Source organism: Anopheles merus, chromosome 2R (genome assembly GCF_017562075.2).
Source record: "Anopheles merus strain MAF chromosome 2R, AmerM5.1, whole genome shotgun sequence".
Classification (NCBI taxonomy): domain Eukaryota; kingdom Metazoa; phylum Arthropoda; class Insecta; order Diptera; family Culicidae; genus Anopheles; species Anopheles merus.
In genome coordinates, this window is record NC_054082.1 from 5,520,395 (window position 1) to 5,543,049 (window position 22,655).

Genomic DNA, 22,655 nt, shown 5'->3' on the forward strand with positions numbered 1-22,655 from the left:
GTTACACACACACACAAGATAGGGGAGGGTGGGGAAAGAAAGATGTAATTGAGCATAGCTGTGGGATTACACATTGTGTCGTTTCATTGTTGATATTAATAATCGCAAATCGACCATTGTTGAATGGGATGCATGGTGAGGGAAATATCCTGAGAAACTCAATCGACTGTCGACAGCTAATGGTGGAAGTTGGCACAATGCACTATGAAGTTAATGCGACAAATACACAGATAGTTGCTAGTTAATTCCACAATCCAAACGTCCAAGACTGAAGATTAGATTGAATTATAATTGAGATGGAACTCTAGCTGCAGCTTCAAGCTATCGATTCGGGGATTTATTATATTTGACCAACAAAATTGATGTTCTAAGTAGTTGAAGAGGCTATTTCTTAGAGAAGTAGTATCGAATGCATAATAGGACAAGCTTATTCTTCAACAGCAGCTTCTAACAACTCAATTACAACCTAATTGTCGATGCAAAATTTTGGAGTTGATGCCCTTATTTTAAGGTCTAAAATGACAACCATAACACGATATCCGTATGTCAATATACATGTTGTAACATATATTACAGTTGATGGTCCTATATCTTGAGCTTAGTTGACTGTACATGAGTTTCTTGTTGGAAATCGGTTAGATTAGACCCTTAAACCTATAACAAGGCTATCTTTACTTCTCCACATTTCACACTTTTGGGCTCATCACACTCACAAACTCGCCGGCCGAGCCTTCCAAGGGACTGAGTTTGATGAAAGCTATGTATAAAAAGCAAATAATTACCGTTTACATTTCATCCTTGGGCAAAAACCCTTCTGCCACTAAACACACACCGGCGAAAGGTTGACCAAAAGTGCGAACCGGTACATCCTTCGCCTGTGACTGTCCTAAATCAGACGTCAAGCTGCAAGATGGAAGCACCGTCTTGCCAAGGGCTAACAACCAAGGACTCCGCTCTGATGATCTCCACTTCCTTAAGGCCATTTCACCGCTGAAAGAAGGATCATAAAAGCGTGCACATACGTCAATATCATCACACCTTTAGTGTTGAGCTTGGAAAGACCTACAACCTGGTTCATCCTGCTCGTGGACGTCCTTCCGAGGAGCAGCGCAACACAAAGAACTGCCACCAGCTCGTAAAAACGTTCTCCAACCGCTATCACGTCTGGCCGATAAGAAAACATCATCCCCAAAAGGGCTCTCGTGTGTAATTTGCTCGCAATGCTCCTCTTTTTTTTTTTTGCTTGCTCTCAGATCAAAACAACACTCACCAACAACCAACACCCAATCACCCTGCGCTGGGCTCCATAGCAACGTGCACCCTTTTGCATCCTCTCCTTCTCCGCGGAAGATGTTCTGGCTGGCAGCGCGTACGTGTGACTAATGAGAACGTTTCTGTTCCACTCAGAACCCGGAGAACCTGCACAGAAGGGAAACCGCCTGAACGGGGTGGGGTGGTTCGAAAAATCGAAACTTTTTTCGGCACATTCAGGAGGTTTCATTTGGGTATAGAAAATTGATTAAAATTAATTACCTTTACGGGTACCGTTCTCGGGCATACAGAGAGATAGCGAGAGGGAGCACTCACAAAAAAACACATCCAATTGCGAAGAACTTTGCCCCGTAGCCGCACACCGTGGCGTTCTCTCTCGGTCGGTCCCAGTCCCAGCACAGTTCCGTTCGCCCGTTGGGATTTTTTGAAATGAGCGTGAAGCTAATGATTTTTACCGTGCTTCCATTGCCTTTGGCTTCCAGTCCAGTCTCTAAAGGCGTGTGTTGGTATGGGTGTTTTTTTATTGCTGTTGTTACTTCCATCTCACCCGTGCTAATCGAGACCGAAACCGAAGCCTTAACAACTTAATTTTGAAGAACGGCTTCAAACGAGCCAAATAAGGCATGGGTAAGGGCTTACCCCGTTTGCTGTGGGCACTCCCTCAGCCTTCTGCCTTGGCACGGTGCGCGGCTGCTAAATAGTTTCCAGAGTTATAATAATGTTGTGTGAAGGTTATTACTCTGCCCACTGTAACAGTCTCCCTCCCCCCATCCCGCAAAGGCTCGAAACGAGGCTAGTTTTTAATCACATCTTCCAGCTGGAAGGCATTTCTTTTGGAAGGAGCGGAGAGGAATTTCAAAAAGCACGCCGTTCGTGTTCACCTTTGCTGCCCTTTTCGGCACCCTTTTCGGTGAAGATGAAATCCGTGTGCCACGGCCTCGAGTTGGGGTTTCCTCATCCCCTTCCCCCCCCCCTCCCCCCCCCCCTCTCTACCCCCATCGGAAATACCTGTACGATGGTCGCCGTATGACGCCTGGCACTGTAGCCACATACTTGTAGCCCTCGGTGGTGTTCGCTCGGTGTGTTCATTAATTAAAACACTTAATAAATCATTTTGCGAAGTCGATTTAAAGTTGTAACCGATTTCTGACACCGTCCAGCGGTCCGATCCCTTCCGGCGCTATTGTGGAGGGCAGCGTGGCAGGCCACGCAACCGGTGTGCGTAATTTATCCTCATCTTTTGCGCATCCTTCATGTTCGCACTTGCTGTTATGGAGTCCGGGTAGATGGTGCGGTGCAGCTTGGAAAGTCGTACGGATTGAAGTTTGTCTCATGTCTGCATATATTTATGTATCCCCTCGAGATACAGGGGGGGGGGGGGATGCTATGGGAATTGTATCGCCATAGTTTTGATGTGATTACCTCTCCGATTCCAGAAAAGATGCAAAAATAAACGAACGAATCGTTGTATTCATTTGTGTTTGGTAAGTTTTGGTAAGTTTTTTGATAAACGCTTCCCACAGGACTCCGGACAGGAGCAGCACAGTGGTTGGAAGTTTAAACAACTCACCAGTGCGACTTTTCTCCTTTGTGCAGTGAATTCAGAGCACCTCCAATAGTTTGCCTTTTTGCCTGGAGTTGCTTCATGCTTCTTCTCCCCCCCACACAAAACAAGTGATGCTGGAACAAAGAAGAAGCACACACACACACACACACACACACACACACACACACACACACACACACACACACACACACACACACACACACACACACACACACATACTATCAACACACATTGCTCCCTTCGGCGCAAAAGTATTACACCATTTCCATATTAATAAAGCCTGTGTTCCGTACCGAATTATATCGAGATAACGCTGTCCACCGGGTCCACACATCCGGGCCACAGTCGAGAATATCAAAATAATCGCCCAGATGTGTGCGGTGACGAATCATCGAATACGAGATTCGAATCATTTTGCGGTTGTCACATATTTCGGACCTGCCCCTTTCAAATCTGTCGGCAGTTAACTTGAGACAGCCTGTGATTCTGTATCTTCGATCCCGCCTCAATGCCTATTGTTGGTCTGCAAACGTCACAGATAACGATTTATTCTGCGCCGGGGTTTGCTGCACCAGAAAGATTACCCTTGACGCTTCCCGGGAAAGCGAAGGGTACGATGTGACTGTGGTGCATAAAAATTACATCAAAACGGTGTGAAATAGGATGGTGTACATCTGCCATCGTTGGTCTGGAACGATCGTTTGGTCTTAACTCAAGCTCACCTAAATGTACAAATTATTCCATCGAATCGTGTTTTTTTTATGTGTGAAAACGAGCGAAAAATGGAAATACAAGTGACCCTAGACATTTGGCTCCTATGCAGTTTCTGCTCTACACTCAACTATTAATGTCATTCCACTGTGAACGATTTCAATTGCCCTGAATTATCGATCAATTCTATTCATTTACTGTGCTGTTTTCTTACACGCCTAACTACCTTGTAAATTACACTCGCTGCCTGTAAACCGTCGCCAGTCCCTTTCCAAATTGGAGACACTTTTCAGGACAACAAATTAGGCCACCGGCAATGGAGCCCCACCAGCTTCGTTCGGGCTCCATTGCCAGTGTCCCGACAAGTGTTTTATGCTGTGACAAACGAAACGCACGACGACATTCCCCATTCACCAGGATACAGCTCAACTTTTAAGCCTTGAAGCAGCCTTGGAACGTAGCACAGACACACACACATCAGAATTAGATGGGTGAACGGGGTTTGGAAGGCTGGAGCGGTGTAATAAATAATTCAACAAAAAACAATACGCATATCGGTGTGTTCAAATTTGAGCGCCGGTGTGTGTCTTGTTCGGGGACGGCCGGATGTAATCACCATCAATCATTCACCAGCCAGCATTTCGGTCCCCGCTGCTCGACCGTGCAGGATGATGCTTTGTCCACGCTGGCCCCGGACACATTTGGCGCCTGTTTGTGTGCTATACCTGAGCGCCAAGTGACAAGCATTAGGAGCGGACAGAAAGAGAGAAAGCGAGAGCAAAAAAGGGAGCAACCAATGCTATTTCGTTTAGCACACTCTCCAAAGGACACACGTTCCAAAGGACGACAAACGGTTAAACGGGTCACAAAAGAGCGCAAAACGAGACCAAAAGGGCTCGGATTGTGAATGCAACGTGATTTTCCTTCTTTCTTTTTTTTTGTACAGCAACGGGAGCAACCAATTTAGACGGACAATGGCAGGGTGAAGAAAATGTTTACTTCAATTAAAGTGCCCGAAGGACGGGAAACGGGCACCATACCGTCTTTTGCACAAGACGGTGTCGCGCGGTGGCGTACCACTTTATCAAAGCCAAGAGGCGGAAGTATTAAATTTCCGCTTTTTCGCCTCTCCCCCGGTTGTCTTTCGATGGCTCGGCTGCCCTAGCCGCCTTGCACCAAAGGATCTGGAAGATGGTCTGTCAAAATGTGCCATAAATCAAACTTGCTGCTGCTGTCAGCGTTTGCGTACGCGGCTGCAATCAAGTCAATTCCTTTTGGGTGTTGGATCCCGATTGACAGGAAAATAGATTCACCCGTCTCGAAAGGGGATTGCCACGGTGCATAGTGCCATGATTCACGTACAGTGACTGCACAAGTTGAAGGTAGTTGCTTGCCCGAGAGATTGTTTGCATGAAAGTAGCTTAACACTGTCACCGGCGCGTGTCGTTGTGAGTTGGTCATTTAAAGTATTCTATTCGTTCGTCGTACATCATGCGAACGAAAGTCGCTGCTCGATCGTTTCAATCGTTGGTAAACACAGCCGTAAAGAGCTTGTGGATTGAGTTACATCGTACACTTACACCAGTTTACTCCGCCTCAATCAACGCTACAGCATCCAATTTAACCTCCACGGGTTCAATGTATCCATTTAAGGTGAAAATTAAGCCGACCTGCTGTGTCGAATTTACGCAAGCTAGAGATGAAAGCCGTTTTTTTTTGTAAACTCAGTTGCTAATTTCCCCTAGCTCGCCAGCAACCGTTAGGAAAATTGCACACAAAATCTGCACCCCTCGCACATGATCGTGCACGATCGTACGTGCGTCATAGCTGCGTCTGCGTTCTGATCGGCCGCAGAACCGCTGGTGTGACCTCCGGCTGGCTGGCACAAAAACAAGGGCCGACCATTTTCGCGCCGGAAGTTCAATGCCAACAGCCACAAATGCTTCCAAACGCTGCCGATGGTGGGTCGTGTTGTCTAGCCGGCACCACGGGAAAGGGGGTTTGTCTATTTTGCTCGGCCCTCGGCTTAGCGGACGACTTCCAGCTTCCGACGGTGCTGTTCCGCCACTAACAAGCGCTCCAAGTTAATGGTGCAAACGCAATGTCAGCCGAACAATTGCAACAATTTGTTTGCCACTTTCCAGGCCCAGCAGGAGGCGATTTGCGGTGATTTTGAGAGAGAGAGAGAGAGTGAACAAGTGGTTGTTAGATTAGTGTTGATTGATGGGTGTTGAAAGAACAAAAAGGAAAACAGGGAAATTGACCCAACAAAACATGGGAAGAGCTTGTAGCTTTGTGACCTTTCTTGGGACGTTTTTGAAAGCCAAACTATTGCCACCACCGCCAACCGTTCGCTCGATCGATCACCCTTTTTCCAGTTTACAAACAAAATCAAAGCAATGCGCGCTGGTTGTTTACGAACACAGCACAGTCAGATTTTTACTCATTTATGCTTTATCTTCGTTCAAACAGTTTTATCATCCTCTAACGGGGGTGGCCCTTTTAACAGAAGCAACAGAAATGCATTTTAAAACACAAATAAACTCCTGCACTGCACATTTATTTGCGTATGATAGGAAATGGTTAAACAAACGCGACACATTTCGCACTGTTCAACGTTCCCCTCACTCATGTTCGATATGCCTTGTCGATAATGCGGCGTGATGTCATCCGTCAAGCCTGCTGACCCTTTTTCAACACTCAATATGCACCCGGTTTCTTATCACTAGATCCTTGAACCATTCATGTTCGATCAAATCGACCGTGAGGGAAAGGCCCACTCACCCCACGACAAACGAGCCCTGTTACCTATCAAATAAAAACGCACATCTTCGCAGTGGTCCGGGGAAAGAGCATCAAAAGATCGCCATAAATTTTACTGTCCCTTGATGGCTTCACTGCTTCCGTTTTTTTTTTGCTTTCGAAATAATTCGTTTCATTTGCAGCACAGTACGGTTCATTGTAATGAAATTTTAACCGCTTCCGGGTTTGGCTTTATCAGCCGTAAATTAAGTGTACTTTGTTAAACAAAATAGAAGCCCCCAACTGCATGCTAGCAGATCGTTAGCTTGTAAAAAGTGCACTCTTCAAGGTGTAACGTAGCGTGCTCAAGACCCGGCGGATGGCCCTTGTAAATGGGCTAGAAAATGGCGCAAACATGCACCAAACATCCCATTTGCCCGGCTGTGCTCTGCGTTGCGCTGTCGCGTACAACTTTAGCTTGTAATATTTATATTAAAATTCGATTCGGTAGGATTAAGCGCCTCGGCAAGGTGCAGCTTTCAGGCTATCGGTGTGTGTGTGCGTTTCTTCTGTCCAACAACTGCTAATGGGCTTTGCATAATGAAACGTGGCCAAGCGACAACGGAAATTCGTGTACATAAATTCTTCCCTAAGTGAGGAACCCCAACCAACCAACACACGCGTGATAACCGTGTAACGAAACTCTACGTTAAAAAGTAACTCCTTCGAAGGGTAAAACACAAGCAGAAACATGAGCATTTACCTTTTCTCCCTTTTGTCGTGGTTCATTTTCTCGCCTCTTCAACTCAAATTCAACCGCGCAACCCGAAGTGTCGGATCGCGTTTGGCAAACGGTGCCGCAAACGAATTGAGCCATCAGCGCACACAGCGCGAGGTGCTAGCCTGCCGTCCGATTGCGCTTGATGCTTGGTACGCAGGCTTCGGCGGAATCGGGGGGGGGGGGGGGGGAGAACACATAAAAACAAATCATAAGTCAAGTGTTACACACGTTAATCCCTTGCCCTGTTTTTTTTCTTCTCCAACGCGCTTCCCATGCGCTGGTGCAGTTCTTGTTTGCCCGCCATTCCCTTGCGCATCCTTTTTCGTTCTGTTTGTCGGGAGGATCGTCCCTTTTTGGGCTCTGTTTTTCAGGGCATCAACAAAAAAAAGAGAGATCCGAAAATCGTCCGATCCCGAACAGCCGCGCGCGGCAGGCGGCAGTTCCGGACCAAATAATTAATGGCCGATGGTTGAGCTAATACGTATATTTACTGTTCGTAAAGGCTCGACATGAAGCCCTCCGAGAGCCGGACAACTGAGCCGCCCTGGGGTTTTTTTTTGCTTTTCCCCCCGCGCGCCGATTCCGTTTCACTGACATTCTTCACACCGTTTAGAAGTTTGGAATGGGAAGAATTTAAGGATGAATTCATTTATACAGTCACACACACACACACAGACACAGACACACAGACAGTTGAAACACAGTTCTTTTCTGTTACAGATTTTTCATGTACTCTCGTCACACGATGAGCTTTTTATTATTCATTAGACTGTAATATTTCTACTCGAAATGGACCGCTCTTTTTCACAACCCTCTTTCCCCTCTCTCCCTCCACAGGTGTGGTTTCAAAATCGAAGGGCCAAGTGGAGGAAAAAGGAGCACACCAAAAAAGGCCCCGGCAGACCCGCACACAACGCCCATCCGCAGTCCTGTTCCGGTGAACCGATCCCGCCAAGCGAGCTGCGAGCGCGAGAAAAGTAAGTTTATGCATGTGGAAAAGCCTAGCACAAGAAAACAGAGGATCGGAGAGGACACTAGCAACAGTTTATTTAAACAGCGAAACTTACCCGACACAAATAGAGAGCATTAAACACATCGCACACAAGCGCGCTTGCTCACAACACACAGATTAATGGCACCGTAACCACTTGCCAAACACAATTGCCTTTTTTGTAGTGGTTGTTGTTCTGGCTTTATTCGTCTGGCTGCATATTTTGGGAAGTGCATATCGGATGCATATGCAACGCAAATGGCATAATAATTTGTCACTACAATCACGGGTGCTTTAGGGAGAGTGTGTTTCAAGTTCTTTATGGTAGTGGCACGAGAGCATTTCAGGGGATCCATTTGCACGATTTTGGCCCCGAAATTTCCCCCTCGCGATCTCGATCCGCGGTTGGCTGTATTGACTGTGGTAAATTTATTACACACCTCACAGGCTTACTAAATTGCTGCCCAACCAATTGAGCCACTCAGCGGGCATAAAAGCCCGGGAATGAACGGGTACGCACAAGCTACTGACGCGATGATAGTGTGTGCCCGGCGAATGGGATTAAGCTCCTGTTGCACTTTGCTTTTTTGACGATGCACTTATCCTGCGTTTGTGTTGCTGCTTCACACAAAAATCCAAAAATATGTTATTGCAGCCGAATAAAAATAATGCTTTTGCTCGCTTTTCTATTAGCTTTGGGGTGTAGTTGATATAGTTTTGCCGTTGGTAAGTGGTCCCTCGCTGCAAGCAATTAAATGAAAAGCTTCTGGAAGCTTCTGTAGGTTCCATTTTATTTTGGTTGTGGTTTTTATCCTGCAAGATAAATTATTAACCCAAAAGCGATGATTTTAAGAAGAAATTTAGTTCAAATTTACCTCGCTCGCAACACATTGAACAGCTTGAAAATGCGCTTTTTTCGCCAAAGGACATTCCAAACCACTAACAAGTGAGATAATAATGGTGGCAATCCCTTTACCTTCTGAATTTTCCCCCAATGAGCATCCATTTAATGCACAACATTTAGCAAACATCCCCGCCAGCTTCTTTGCAATTGGTGGCACGGTTTAATAACTGAAAAGCCCCGCCAGGCACATCAGGACATCCATTCGTTCCATCCATCCATCCATCCATCCCGTCAGCCATATGCGTGTGCAAATGAAGCGCACACGGGCGGCTGAAAACCCCCTGGATCACCCCGCGGGCACGGTCGGGCCGGGAAACGATGACAGGAACTCGGAGCCATTTTACACAAACCCCACCGCACGCGTTCAAAATGCGGGGAAAATCACTCGCCCTCAGGGGGGGGGGGGGGGAAACAAAAACAATAACACAGCCAACCCTCGCCCACAGGACGCACACAAAATGGCGCAAGTGTTTTCCATTTTTGTTTACGCGCTTTTCTCGCCCTTCGACCCGGCGGCGGCGGTGTTCACCCTCGCTTGAAAAACGGCCACCAGGTGACAGGTGGCAGCCGAATCTGCTGAATCGAACCGATGCCGATGGCTGAGAGGGTGTTTTAATTAGTGTTTTGTAATCAAAAGCAAATTGCATCTCGTGCGGGGCTTTTGAACCGGGTCGATAATCGGTGACCATAAATTGGTTGCTGGAAAATTTGCTCATTGGTTTGTTATTATTATCTACCAAATAGGAGCAAACACATGTTTCACGTTGCTTATGCTCGGTTTTGGATGAAGAAAACAAATATTACAAAAGTAAGAAAAAGGAGATAAATTTTGAAATTGAAATTGAAAAATGGATAGCAAACCTATTTACTGCACAATGTGGAATAGGTGTTGACCAAAAGCATCGCCAAATTGCAGTCAATGTGCTGCAGCAGGCTAGCTCAAAACCAGTACAGTAGCGCCATCTGTTGGTGCAGGGGTGAGCAACGCGTGTAAGCAACAAATGCCCTGCTTTCTCGCGCATTTTCTCGCATTCTTGATAAGAAAAATTAATCATTTAACCTACAACAGCTGCATGTGATTCATTCACAATAATTGTATTTACAACTTTACACTTCACCACACTCCACATAACTAACCGGCCACAATCCTTTCTCTCTTTGCGCCTCTTCCCGTGCAGGGCCCGCCGTCGGAAGAAGATAGCGAAGGCACTCGAGCGGCAAGCCCGGAAACTGCGCGCCAAGGGCATTACCGTCGATCTGGAGGCACTGAAGGCCGAGTACCTATCCCAGCACCGGAACAACTCGGGCAGCGATTCGGAGGACGACGACGACAACGACAACGACGACGAGGATCCGATCGACGTGGTGGGCGGTGCGGAGTCGGGCGACGAACCGGAGGACTGCTCGATGCAGCGCCGGGACAGCGTCGACGGGGACGGGCTGCTGGACGATGGAGCCGGCAGTGACACACCGCGCAACAGCATCAGGCCCAACCCGTTTAGCATAGAATCGCTGCTGTACAACAATACGTGAAACCGGACGGCGGACAGTGTCTAAGCCGGTGTTCTACGATGGGGTGTTCTATGCAATTCCTTCTTACACTAACCGAGCGAGCGAGCGAGACGGGTGGAAAGTCGGAGTGTGTGTTCCTAAAATCTGCAATCTGTACATGTGCGGTCAGTGCGCCGGACGAAACTGCTCCCAGTTTGAAAGTTGCAATTTTATCCTCGATCCTGTGTACCCATCCCCCCCCCTCCAAGAAGCAATCTTACCAGTAGGTAGAACCGAATGTTTGCACAACGAATCTCCCTGTCCCTGCTTTCCTGCTCCCGCAGGACTGTGTGTACTTGTGCAAACCATGCACACAGCTGCATTATTTATTTTAATTAATATTTTACCTGTAATTATTGTTTATCGAAAACTAGTTCAAAGGCGTATTCCCACGCACGCACACACATACACACACACACGCTACAAACACAGCGCCATTGGCTCTTGAACGCTCGTACATGCATGCACTTCGACAAATCGCCACCGTATGCGGAGTGGCGCTAGTAGCAAGCAAAGAGAACTGACGAGGCAAACACGCGCGATAGTGAGAGCGCGAAACTATACAAAAACCATGGCTAGAAAAAAGCGGACCCAAATGTTTACTGTCCCCTTTAGCGGTTCCATTTCAAAAAGATGAAAAGATCAAAAGCTTTTATTTGTGCAAAAAAAAAAAAAACGAAACCACACATGTTTTGGTTTCAATAAAACACAGCTGATAGGAGTTTTATTAGGACAATTAAACGATTGGGCAATGTTTTGAATTGGTTTTTCTGTTTCATCATTCCGCAACTGGACAAATGACTGTTAAAGCGCATGCGTGGCTGTGTGTGTATGTGTGTGTGAGTGTGCGTTTATATGTGTACATTAGAATTGTTTGAAGCTTTTCGTTTTCAAACGAAATGGATCGCCCCCCCCCTATTTAGAGTTCCCATCTTATATCAGGATATCAGGAAAATGGAACGATGTACATAGCACGAACAACAATAAGAGGCCTATAAGTATAAATACCGAGTAAAGTAAATTAAAACTAATAATTAAAAGACACACACACACAAAAAGTTCTGTGCGCCAGAATATATATAAATATATCAGACCTACTACTGTAAAGTGTTGTGTGAGTGGGTGTCGTATGGGTCGAAAGAATGAATCTATATATATAAATAAAAATGAAACAATATCATCCGTAACAAAAACAAACTAATAAGTGAGTGCGAAAAGGTAAAAGAAGTACGGAAGTTTCAACAAACACGAATCATCGAAGAGCAAGAAAGGAAGAAAAGCAACCTTATCCACAGCAACATGCGAATCATTATTTTACCACAAAAGATCGAAGAAAAAAACATCGAACAAATAATAATCAGTCATCGTAATTCAAAACTGCTCACTACAGTACAGAAGCTACTGGAGTTGAAGTTGAAGTTGAAGAATGTTGGATCGCTTCTGCCGTCAGCAAATCTTCGATACAACCCTGCAGCAATAGAGAGAAAAGGTGCAAAATAGTCCCCTAATTAAGCTAATGTGCGATACGTAGCAAAAAGACATTTGTAAAGTAAAGAGGGGATGAATACAATCGCCACCCCAAACCGATGTCCCGACTCCTGAGTATGTGAAACAATTGGCTACAGTGCATCTCGCAGCATGCAAACAGAAGGAAATGGAATGAAAGAGACAGACAAGACAGGGACAGCAACACACACACACACAGAGATGCAAAACTATGTATTAAACGTAAATTTTAAACCTTTTTTTCGGTGTATTTAAAAAATTATTTGAATAATTTTGTTACCTTTTTCAAAACAAACATGTTTCTTATTTGTACTGCCAAGTGGATGTAAGCGAATTACTACGTACGCTTTTTTTATTTACACCATCAACAACTGGAAGCGTGGAAAGTAGTCGATCAAGTACAGCAACAACACGTAACGTAACGTTTCGTTGTTTGAGGAGTATAGGGGTTTTTGTTTTACTTATTATTTTGTGTCTGCAGCGTACTCCAAAAATGTGATTCCTTTTTAAAAATAAATCAATTCAAAATAATGTACATTGAAATGGGTTCAGATTTTTTTTTAGATGGAAATGAGTCGAAAGAAATAAGTACATTGAGAACGGCAAATTGAGTTGCAAAGTTTTCCAATTCTGCGGTGCTGGTTCCATTTTATGGTTAACAATGAGCTATCGAAAAGTTGTACCAGTTCAATCTAAGGTGTCATAATTGAGCTGCATAACAATGGCAAACAAAACGACTCCGCGACACGCAACCAACCAAATACGTGGTATTTGCTTCCAAAAACTAACCATAAGGTCCTTTCCGTACCGCACATCTTCCTCGTGTATGCTTTCCTTTACTCGGAAACCATCAATGAATTGCTTAACCCCAAATCGAAACACAGCATTAGGAAGATAATCCACAAAAACCGCATTAACCGATACCTGCCACTTAGTGCAACACACACACACACGCCCAGCTGGCACTCTTCAAACAGCCGTGGCCAAAACCACGAACCAAACCATCGGGCAAAATAAAAAGGTTAAACCTCGAACAACCGTTACGCTCCGGCCTCTCAATCAACACCAATCAAATTACGACGGACCCGTTCGTTCGTTCGTTCGTTCGTTCGGGGCAAACGGGACTGTGGTTTGCTTAATTCATTAACAAAAATCATATAAAACTGACTCAAAAAAAAATCCCCCTCGCACGCACACACACACACACTCGCCAAAATCTAACCGGAAGAGATGCTCTCTCTCTCTTTACCCAAGTTTCGTCATGTTTTGCGCTTCGAATGATTGGTTTTTGTTTACCTAATTTTGCTACTTTTTCATACACTTTATATCATCCTAAAAAGAAGACTTTTGAAGGGACCGAAAAAAAACGGGAGAAGGTATGCGATGCGAAGCAAAAAAAAAAGGTGATATTTTCGACATAAAATTAACCACAAAGTTGATCCTCTGCTGACTTCCACAAAAAAAAAACCAGTCCCGCTGCGCCAAAGGATACACACAAGCAACACAAACAGAAACACACACACGGTGTTATCGAAAATTACCCTCCAAAAAAACACCCTTACATGGCTAACGATCATGCTTTGCGTTGTTGCTGCTGCAACAGAGAGTATTTTGAGGCTTTTTCACTTTTGTTAGTTCCAAATTAAGCCGTTGTAGTATGTTGGCAGCGTTCCGTTTCATTCAACTCTCATCACAATTATCACCCCGGTCCCAGACACTTCCACGAGATCCACGGGCCTCATTCTGGCTTGGTACCGGGATCGCTACGAAGCTTTACCAGCTCTCTGTGGATTGTTTTCGGTTGGGCTAATGGTTTTATAATGAACCGCTTGCCCTGTGTTTGTGTGTGTTACACATCGCTGGATAATGTTGTAACCCATTCACATGCGGTAGAATAGTTGTAATGAGGTATATAATGTGTTTCTACTATTTCTTTTGTTGGCTAAAAGTGTGTGCGTGTGTGTTATAATTGAGATGGGATTAATTAATAGCTTGAAGGTGAAGAAGCTTTTTACAGAGAATATTCTTTGTTAAGAATCGAAAAAACTTTATTTTGGGGAGCTTTGCTCCGTGTCCTAAGCCTAAAACAAACTCGCACTAACAGTGAAGGAAACAAACAAGCAACACATTCCTTCGGCACCGCTTAAATGAAGACATCCACAAATCAAAGGCTCACCAGTGGTTTTACAGAGGAGAGGAGAGCACACACACACACAAAAACCCGCACTACCCCTTGCGGCTAATGCTGCTCAAAGGAGCGCACAACCGGCCAGACAGCAGCAACATTGCCCCGAAAACATAACTTATTGTTCGCGTGAAGAAAATTGGAAACCATGAAAGATGGGGCACCGTTGGCAGGGCAACCAGCCCCCCGAAGCGAATTAGCGCTCCGTCCCGTCCGAAGGAAGGAACGGCTGGCCCGGATAGCTGGCCCTGCCCCTGCCCACCGCTGCTGCTGCCGGACATCAAATCGTCTCAAATCACCTGATCTTTGATGATTTATTATATTTAATAACAGAGCGCACGGTTCGGTGAAAATAATAAACAAGTGTAAATGAGATTGATGCCGAACGCCGGAGTTTGGGTAGATGTGGGGAGGAAGGCGGGGAGGGGCTGAGGTTCTTGCGGTTTTTTGTCTCCCGCTCCGGTTGCCTCCGGTGCTTCCACTTCAATTGACACCAACGACACCAACCACAGCCGTTCTGCGGCATCTTTCCACTTTTTTTAAGCGTTCAACGACGATCTTCTTCTCCGCCGATCGTATCCCGCCTCTTTCATTGATGTGTTTGTGGGGCTCGTTTCGGGATAAATTAAATTAAACTGCACGGCTATGAATCTCCGCTCATTGATTATCCGCCGTGCCGTGTATATCGCCGGAAGGGCCGGCAACCGAAACCTCCCCTCTGCGGATGACCCGCGGATGATGATCGTGTGGCACAGCACGAACACTATCGTGGGAGCAGCACTCGGTCCCTGTAACCTTTCGCATGCTGGTTCAAATGATTTTCTAATGTCTTAATCATTGGGCAGTTTAAAAACATAAAAAAAAAAACAATGCAAGACCCGGACGGGGTGTGCTGTGGGTTTCCTGCCGTTTGGAGCAACGGTTCACCACGGAAAGGGACTGAAACTTTCGGTTTGACAACACTATTAATTAAGCCGCGGGAGTGTCAAACCTGTGTTTTTTTAGTGGTATTTAATTATTTTTGAAGGTTTGTGATTGCCTTTTCTTTGGTGTTTGACTCCCCTGACAAATGTGCCGACAAAGTGATCAAAAATCAATCATTAATTATTACTGATCGTCATACGCATAGAGAGAGAGAGCGCACACTCACAGCATCCGTGCCCGGTCGCGACGCAAACTGCTCGATTCGAGCAAGATCTCATCAACCCTTCCCGGAGCAAATGCTTTCAATCATCTCAACTAAGCACAACAGTTCGTCTCCTCCACAATCAACCTCCGCCGGTTGCACTTTTCAGCAAAGGTCAGCTCGTTTTACGATCCCTCCACAGTGTACAGTGTGTTGCAGTGGAACGCGGACAGCATTTAACGCGATTTTTTATTAAATTAAATTTATGATTATTTCATCTTTGCTTTGCGATTGCATGGTACAAACAGTCACAATGCATCACGCCCTCATTGTCTCATTGTCAACTCTTTACATTTTCCAACGCCTCTCCACGTACCCGGTTGCGTGCAACCGACTGTACCGCGCAATCTAACGCTAATGCTGCGTCGGCACGAAACGGTTTGCACCAAGCGTACATCCCCCGAGCCAGATACGCGCTTATGCTTCCAATACTGCGCCACACCACCCCTATTTCCTTCCGCTTTTCTCCTCTTCCTCCTCCTCCTCCCATGCATCATCGTCGCACACATGTGCGCAAGAAATGCGCGTAATCAAGCGCGCTGGGCAGGGGCAGATCTCCGCGGAGTTGTTTTCGCTGTGCTAGGCACTGCCATGTGCATATATGTATAGCCACCACTCTCACATGCGATGAGCATGTAACTATGCATCGCGACTTGTGTGTGCAGAGAGTAAAATAGCGCTGCGCTCAAACTGCGCTCTAGCGGTGGCGGCATCGCCAGGGCCTTGGTCGGGCGCATTCTCGCGTTCTCGCGCACACGGAGACTGTATGTGCCAGTACATCTAGTACATCTCCCCCCCTTTCCTGCACGGGTGACACGGGGACTCATGGAAAAAAGCGCTGCCGATACCGAGCTGCATTAGAATAGTCTGGCGCACTGTTACCGCCCAGCCCAGCGCAGAAGTGTTGTGTGCGCGAGAGTGCGCGTTGTATAACTGCGTAAAACAGAACGAACGACGGGGGAGGGACGATCTTCACTGTCTGAACACTACCCCGAACCCCCGAAAAGGGAGATGATCGACGTGAAGAGTGTGTTTTGTCTGTGTCTGCATCTCTGCAAGCTGCCTGCAGCCTAGAATTCTGAGTTCGGAGCTCGGTGCGCCATACTGAGACCGATTTGATTGTGCCAAAGACCGTTCGTTCTAACGCGAAGCGTATTAGTTAGTGCAGCTATTTTTAGCAGCAAAACGATCCCCACAAACCAAACCCCACAGTCTGCCGCCACTCGCAAACATCTGCAAACGTTGTGGTCGTAGTGACACAAACTGTGCTGCTGCTGTAGATGCTGCCAACCGAAGCAGTAGGCTGTGGAGCTTAAGAGTGTGTTCTCCTTGCACCAGTGAAGAAAAACGACTCGCCGTGGTTGCCTGTGCGTGTCTGCTCGGCTCTTATCAGTGCTGAACAGTGGTGTGTGTGTGTGTGGTCAACCCTCCCTCCCTCCTCCCCCTCTCGGATGACGAGTGACGTGTGCTGTTGTGCAATGGAAAATCGGGACTCACTATAAGAGAGCTGTTTCTTCTGTTGGTTGGCGTTTCCAGAGATTAGAATTAGACGGATCCAGCAGCTCAACAGTCTCCAGCAGTGACGGCGGCATACACATGGTGGGTAATCGGGAAAGAGCTGGCTTGCCTGCTTTGCACGGCCCACCAACGCAAGCGAGAAGGCGCAGCAGCGAAGCAACAACGACTCATCTGTTTAAATATCTTCCCCCGTAGTCGGTGCGATCTACTACTAACTCGTCTAGCGCATGCAGATCTTGCAGCGGCGGGTGACGCGGGGTTTGCTTCTTTTTTACTGTGTCCGTGTGCCTGTGAAGGGCAGCAGAGGAGGCGGCAGAGGGCGACACGTGACTGCCGCTCAATTGAATGTCTCTGGTTAGCCTTCGCGCGCGTTAGTTGGCGTTCTGACGACCGCTCGTACTGATCATGTGTACCCCGCTTAGCTAGACGTTCTTTGCGGCCCTGTTCGCCTAAGTAGCGCGGCAATCGAGAACGGATGTGTGTGTGTGTGCGCGCGCGTGTGTGGATGTGTATTAAATTGGTAATTGTTTATGCCTTGAAGAGCACGGGGCAGCAGCACGGGAGTCATTTTGCCCCCCCCCCCCCTGACGACCGCCCTCGGAAAAGGGGACATCCGTGAGAGGCTTAAATGAATAAATTGTAAGGTAACAACAAACCGCTCTATTGATTGCTGGAACGCAGTTTAAAGCCACGGTTTTTTTTTTTCAAACTGACAACCGTTCAAGCGTTTAGCGCTGAAATTGAAATACAAACTTCCTTATCGCTCACGGTACGGCGGCTGTCACCCTCCCATCAGCTGTTGCTGCAGGGTGTCCGTGCGCTTCTCCGGAACTTCTATTGCGCATGCGCCAAACACAAATGTCAGCGACGTACAGCACGACACCACGGAGAGCTACACACATACACACACACACGAGAGCAGCCAGTGATAGCGAACTGGGGGCGGGGGGACAAAAACTGTGTAAATAAGATTGTGTTTTCTTCGGTCAATTGTGCCGAACGGGTTGGATGTTTTTACCATTATTTTGCTTCACAAAAACAGTAGCGCCAACCACAATGGTACGGACGGGTCGCTCTGCTGCCATCCCTGTGGCGTCTCCCAAGTGGAACGTGCTTCCGATATCCGCCTTCTCCGCCAGCACTCCATTATCTAACACACCATACGGTTTCTTTTCCTCCTTCCAGGGCAACCAGCCCGACTTTGCACCAGCATCGAAATGCCCTCGATGGTGCGACGCACCAGAGGCAAACTAGCAGCGCAACGGCAACTGGCCAGCAGCACTACTACCGCTGCTGCTGAACGACGCGTCAAACGCGAACCACAGACCAAACTTATCGATGCTGCTGCTGCTGCTGCTGCTGATAGCCAAGGTTCCGATAACGCACCACACCACCATCACGGCGAGCAGAAACGGCTGCCACAGTGTAAGGTGAAGCGCAACTACGCGTGTGGCAGCTGCAGCTACTTTACGCAAAACCCCCGCAGCTATCTGACGCATCTACGCGACACCCACGGGGAGAAGATTAGTGTGTACGAGTGCAAACGATGTGTGTACGCCTCGCGCCACTACCAGAAGCTGGTACGCCACATGCGAATGGTGCACGGCGGTGCGGACGTACCGGTGGTGGAGTCGGGCAGTAAAGGTGCGACACCGGTGGACAATAGTGAAGATCGACGGGAGGTGATTGAAAAGGACAGTTCCGAGAAGGATTCAGCGAGCAAAGTGTTGGATGCGCTGGGTGTGGGTGGTGCGTATACGCAGCAACTTGTTGCATCTCTGCTGCCATCGCTGTTGCTGAGGAACGTCGAACAAACGTGGACATCGTCTTTTTTGGGTAAATTGATTGTGTTTTTGTATATCGCTGTGCTATTTCAATCGAAGTAAGCACGGGATGGAAGTCACGACATCTGGTACATTCTGGGTCAAACGCGTGGGCAATATCGCAGTATGCCTAGAAAGTCTATTGGCTAATTAGGTCAAACCAAAACAAACCTTTTCTTGACATAGAATTGTGTTCGCGTGAACGGTGGTCCAGAAACAAGATAGATGACGAACAAAGTGTATTATTGCTACTGCACTTCCAATATTGAATGTTTTCTCTACTTCACTTCATTTTCCCCCGTACAGCACTCAAGGCCCCAATCAAGTCCGAGATGGATGGCATGCAGAGTGTTGTGACATCACCGGAACGGGTAAGATCCCCAATTTCTCCACTTTAGATCGTATCCTTTAATAGCTCCTCCCTTCACTCGTAGGACTCCTCTTCCCACAAAACCGGCCGCAAGCCCTCCGAAGACAATGAAACGGTGCCGAAAAAGCGCTCCAGACCAATCCCCAACCTGATTCCCCTAGCACCCGCCAAGCCGGAAAAGGAGCTGCTAAAGCCGGTACCGATGTCGGTGCTAATGCCACCGGAGGTGGCAGTGGGACACAGCCACCCACCACCCCCAATGAGCTTACCGTCGTCGCCCCAGACCAAGTGCACATTTTGCGAGCTTAGCTTCGAGTCCACGCTGGATCTAGCGAACCACATTGCAGCGTCCCACAAGGAGGACCTCATCACCTCGCTGCTGCAGAAATCGATGGACGAATCGAACCAGAATCTTTTCCCCCAGACGGGCGACCCCGGCGACAGTGCCTCGAACGAGATGTGGAAAAGTTTGCTCGAAGCGAACCTGTTCGGTGCGGATTCAGCCACACCAGCAGCACGTCCGAACGCTTCAAACTCCGCCAGCTCCAAGATTGATGACGATGAGGTAGAAATCCTGGAGAGCAAATCGGAAACGTACTGCGGTATCGAGACGGCGCCCGGGTACGGCGAGGTGACGAGCAAACTGGCCTCCAACGATCCGAACGCGACCGGGCTGATGAAGCGAGTGTTCAAGTGCCCGCACTGCTCGTTCTGGGCGTCGACGGCGTCCCGGTTTCACGTGCACATCGTGGGCCACCTGAACAAGAAACCGTTCGAGTGTTCGCTCTGCTCGTACCGCTCCAACTGGCGCTGGGACATTACGAAGCACATTCGGCTGAAGACGATCCGCGACCCGAGCCACAAGAATGCGGGCGTGCTGATGAACGACGAAACGGGCCGGCGGAACTACACCAAGTACAACAAGTACATCACGCTGATGCACATAACGGACAATACTAGTGGTGGTGGAGGAGCAGGAGGTGGTAGTGTTGCTGCTGCTGCTGCTGCTGCTGTTGCCGGTGGTAGTGGCAGTGCGAAGGAGTCGACCAACTTCCCGAACAAATCGTTCAACGAGAGCAGCATGTCGGATCTGGTGGCGGCGTGCAGTGCGTTCAACATAGATTTGAATGCGTTGGCCAACATGCCCGGGTTCAGCTTGCTGCTGGACGATAAGCCAGCGCACGATGAGACGTCGGCGAAAGTGGACGAAGTCGACCATTTTAAATGTCAATTTTGTGAGTTTAGGTAAGTTGCTACAACTCTTCTCGGGTTCTGCTTTCAGTGTGGAGTAACAATCTGGCCACTTTTTTTTTGTAGTACACCGACCAAGGAGGAGCTGTTGCTGCATACGACAAACAGTCATGGTGGCATGGTGGCGACGACGGCCACCTCTCCCTTTCAACTGCAGCTGGAGGAAGCAATGGAGCAGGAAGCGTACGGGAAGGTCGGCGGCGGCGGTGGCGGTGGCAACAGTACGGCAAACAATAACATTACACCACCCTCCTCCAGTAGTACGCCGACGCCACCGACGGGTTCGGCGGCCCACTGTAGCCTTAGTAAAAGTGCAGCTAACATTAGCAACAACGATATGCCTAGTACTACTACTAATGGAACACCCCTACTACCACTACTACTAACGCCGGGCGGTGCTGGAGATAAAACGAACCACCACCCGCCGCCGCCACCGGAACTGGGCGCCGGAGAGGGTGGTGACGGTAGCTCACACACACGCGGGCTGGCGGTGCCTTCCACCGGTACCTGGCGCCACAGTGCACCGTATCGCTGTGGCCATTGCCATCAGGTTTCTAACTGGAAACATGTGATTCAGGTACACACTTGCGCACACACACACAGGGAGTTGGGTTACGGTGACTAATCCGTGGTGATTGTGACGTATTTGCATGCTTACTCCTGTCATCCTATGCTTGTTTGCCCGCTTTAACCCATTCTTGATATGCTTCCTTCTCGCTCCACAGAGACACTGTCGCCTGAAGCACAACGGACACGTTTTCATTGAGCACGTGAACGCGGAAAGGGACGACCCCGCGGCGCTGGCCGACGGTGCCGACGGTCAGCAGGTGCCACGGAATAGCAAACAGAACCAACCACATTCCGTGTACGTGATCGAAGACGTGGTGCATCCGCCGACCGTCTCCACCGGCAACGGCACCGGCACCGGCACATCGATCGATGCCCTCGTCAGCTCGTCCATTCCACCGCCCCTGGCACCGTTCAGCCTGGACGAGGTAAACACGCTGGAGCCGATCGTGGAAATCCTGGACAAGGACCCGGCGGCCACGGAGCTGATCCACTTCAACGGTGCCCTCATGCCTTCGACCGTCCTGGTGGACAGTGGGACGGTGGCGCCGGCTGTCCCAAGCGAGCAGCTGGAATGCATTTCCTGCCAGTTTCGGGCGGCAACGGTCGAGCAGCTGACCGAGCATCTGGAGCAGCACATGAGCAACAGCCCGGCGGCGGGGACGGGCACAGCGTTCGACACGGCCGGACTGCTCGACCCCGGGCCCACCACCATGTACTACTGTGCCCGCTGTCCGGCCCGCTTCCTGCAGCACGCTCACATGCTGGAGCACGAGTCGAAGCATGGGGCGCCCGTGGGCCGATCGTGCTCGTACTGCACGTACCGCACCGCGGACGACGATGAGCGCAGCCGGCACGAGGAGGTCCACTCGGCCGCGTACAACATCAACACGGACAATTTGCAAATCTTTCTCGCGGAAAGCAAAGAGTACCCGAAGCCACCGCTCACGCTCAAGGAGAGTGGTGGCAGGCAGCTGTTTTACGTCGAGCCGGTGGAAGCCCATGACTCCCCGGAAGGTGAGGTCTCGGCGACGCGCAAGGTGCCGAGGAAGTCGAAGCACCGCGTCCGTTCGCCCGATTCGCCCGCTACTGGGACCGAATCCGACCGACCACTGGTTCCCGGGGGCTCCTCCATCTTTCTGTGCGAATACTGTGATCAAACGTTCGACGCGGAGGCCGAGCTGAACGCGCACGTACGGAACCACTTTTCGTCGATTCTGGCGCCGCAGGAGGTGCCCTACTACACGTCGCTCAGCAGCACGCTGGACAAGGAGCGGAAGTTGGAGCTGATCGTGTCTGGGGCGGCACCCGGGTCGGCCGCGATGGCCCTGCGCTACGTGTACGATAATGCGCGCCGCAAGGATTGGAGCGTGTACTCCAAGACGGAGAGCGTTTTGTTGAAGTTTTGAGGACGCGGGAGAACTTTCGTTGAATGTGGGGATACATGGAGGTGTATAAGCTTTTGTTTTTGTTAGATTAGTTGTTTAGTTGTCAGCGAGATCATTTCACGCTTTCACGTTCCAAGAACCAACCACCCAAAGGTTTGTGTTGTTTTGCCATTCAATTCAAAGTGACCATAGGTTATGAAATAGAAAGCGGAAAGCATTAGCTTTTAGAGTGTACTGCGATACTGTGCGAAATAAAATGTAATCAATTGTTATGACACCATTGGCGTACCCATGGCGATCTTTCTTTCCCCTTCGATCGACACCACCAGGATATCCTGCGCC

At 48.5% G+C, this 22,655-nt stretch overlaps 2 protein-coding genes across 11 annotated transcripts in view; both read left to right on the forward strand.

Annotated features, from left to right (window-relative positions):
* Positions 1-11,666, forward strand: part of LOC121589082 (homeobox protein unc-4) — a 62,273-nt gene extending 50,607 nt beyond the window's left edge. For all 7 annotated transcript variants that reach the window (XM_041907712.1, XM_041907706.1, XM_041907711.1 and 4 more), the window contains exons 4-5: positions 7,911-8,050; positions 10,147-11,666. In XM_041907712.1, coding sequence (XP_041763646.1) covers positions 7,911-8,050; positions 10,147-10,501 — 495 coding nt within the window. In that variant the 3' untranslated portion in view covers positions 10,502-11,666. The remainder of the gene's footprint in view (positions 1-7,910; positions 8,051-10,146) is intronic.
* Positions 11,667-16,093: 4,427 nt separating this feature from the next.
* Positions 16,094-22,601, forward strand: LOC121589078. 4 transcript variants are annotated; one of them, XM_041907692.1, is made up of 7 exons: positions 16,094-16,995; positions 17,110-17,434; positions 18,100-18,750; positions 19,044-19,108; positions 19,172-20,352; positions 20,425-20,935; positions 21,084-22,601. In XM_041907692.1, the coding sequence occupies exons 3-7, from the start codon at positions 18,132-18,134 to the stop codon at positions 22,332-22,334; spliced, it is 3,627 nt and encodes a 1,208-aa protein (XP_041763626.1). In that variant the 5' UTR covers positions 16,094-16,995; positions 17,110-17,434; positions 18,100-18,131; the 3' UTR covers positions 22,335-22,601. The 4 variants fall into 4 exon arrangements, with proteins under 4 accessions (XP_041763626.1, XP_041763623.1, XP_041763625.1 ...); XM_041907689.1 differs by lacking the exon at positions 17,110-17,434; XM_041907691.1 differs by lacking the exons at positions 16,094-16,995; positions 17,110-17,434 and adding an exon at positions 17,469-17,558.
* Positions 22,602-22,655: the final 54 nt, after the last annotated feature.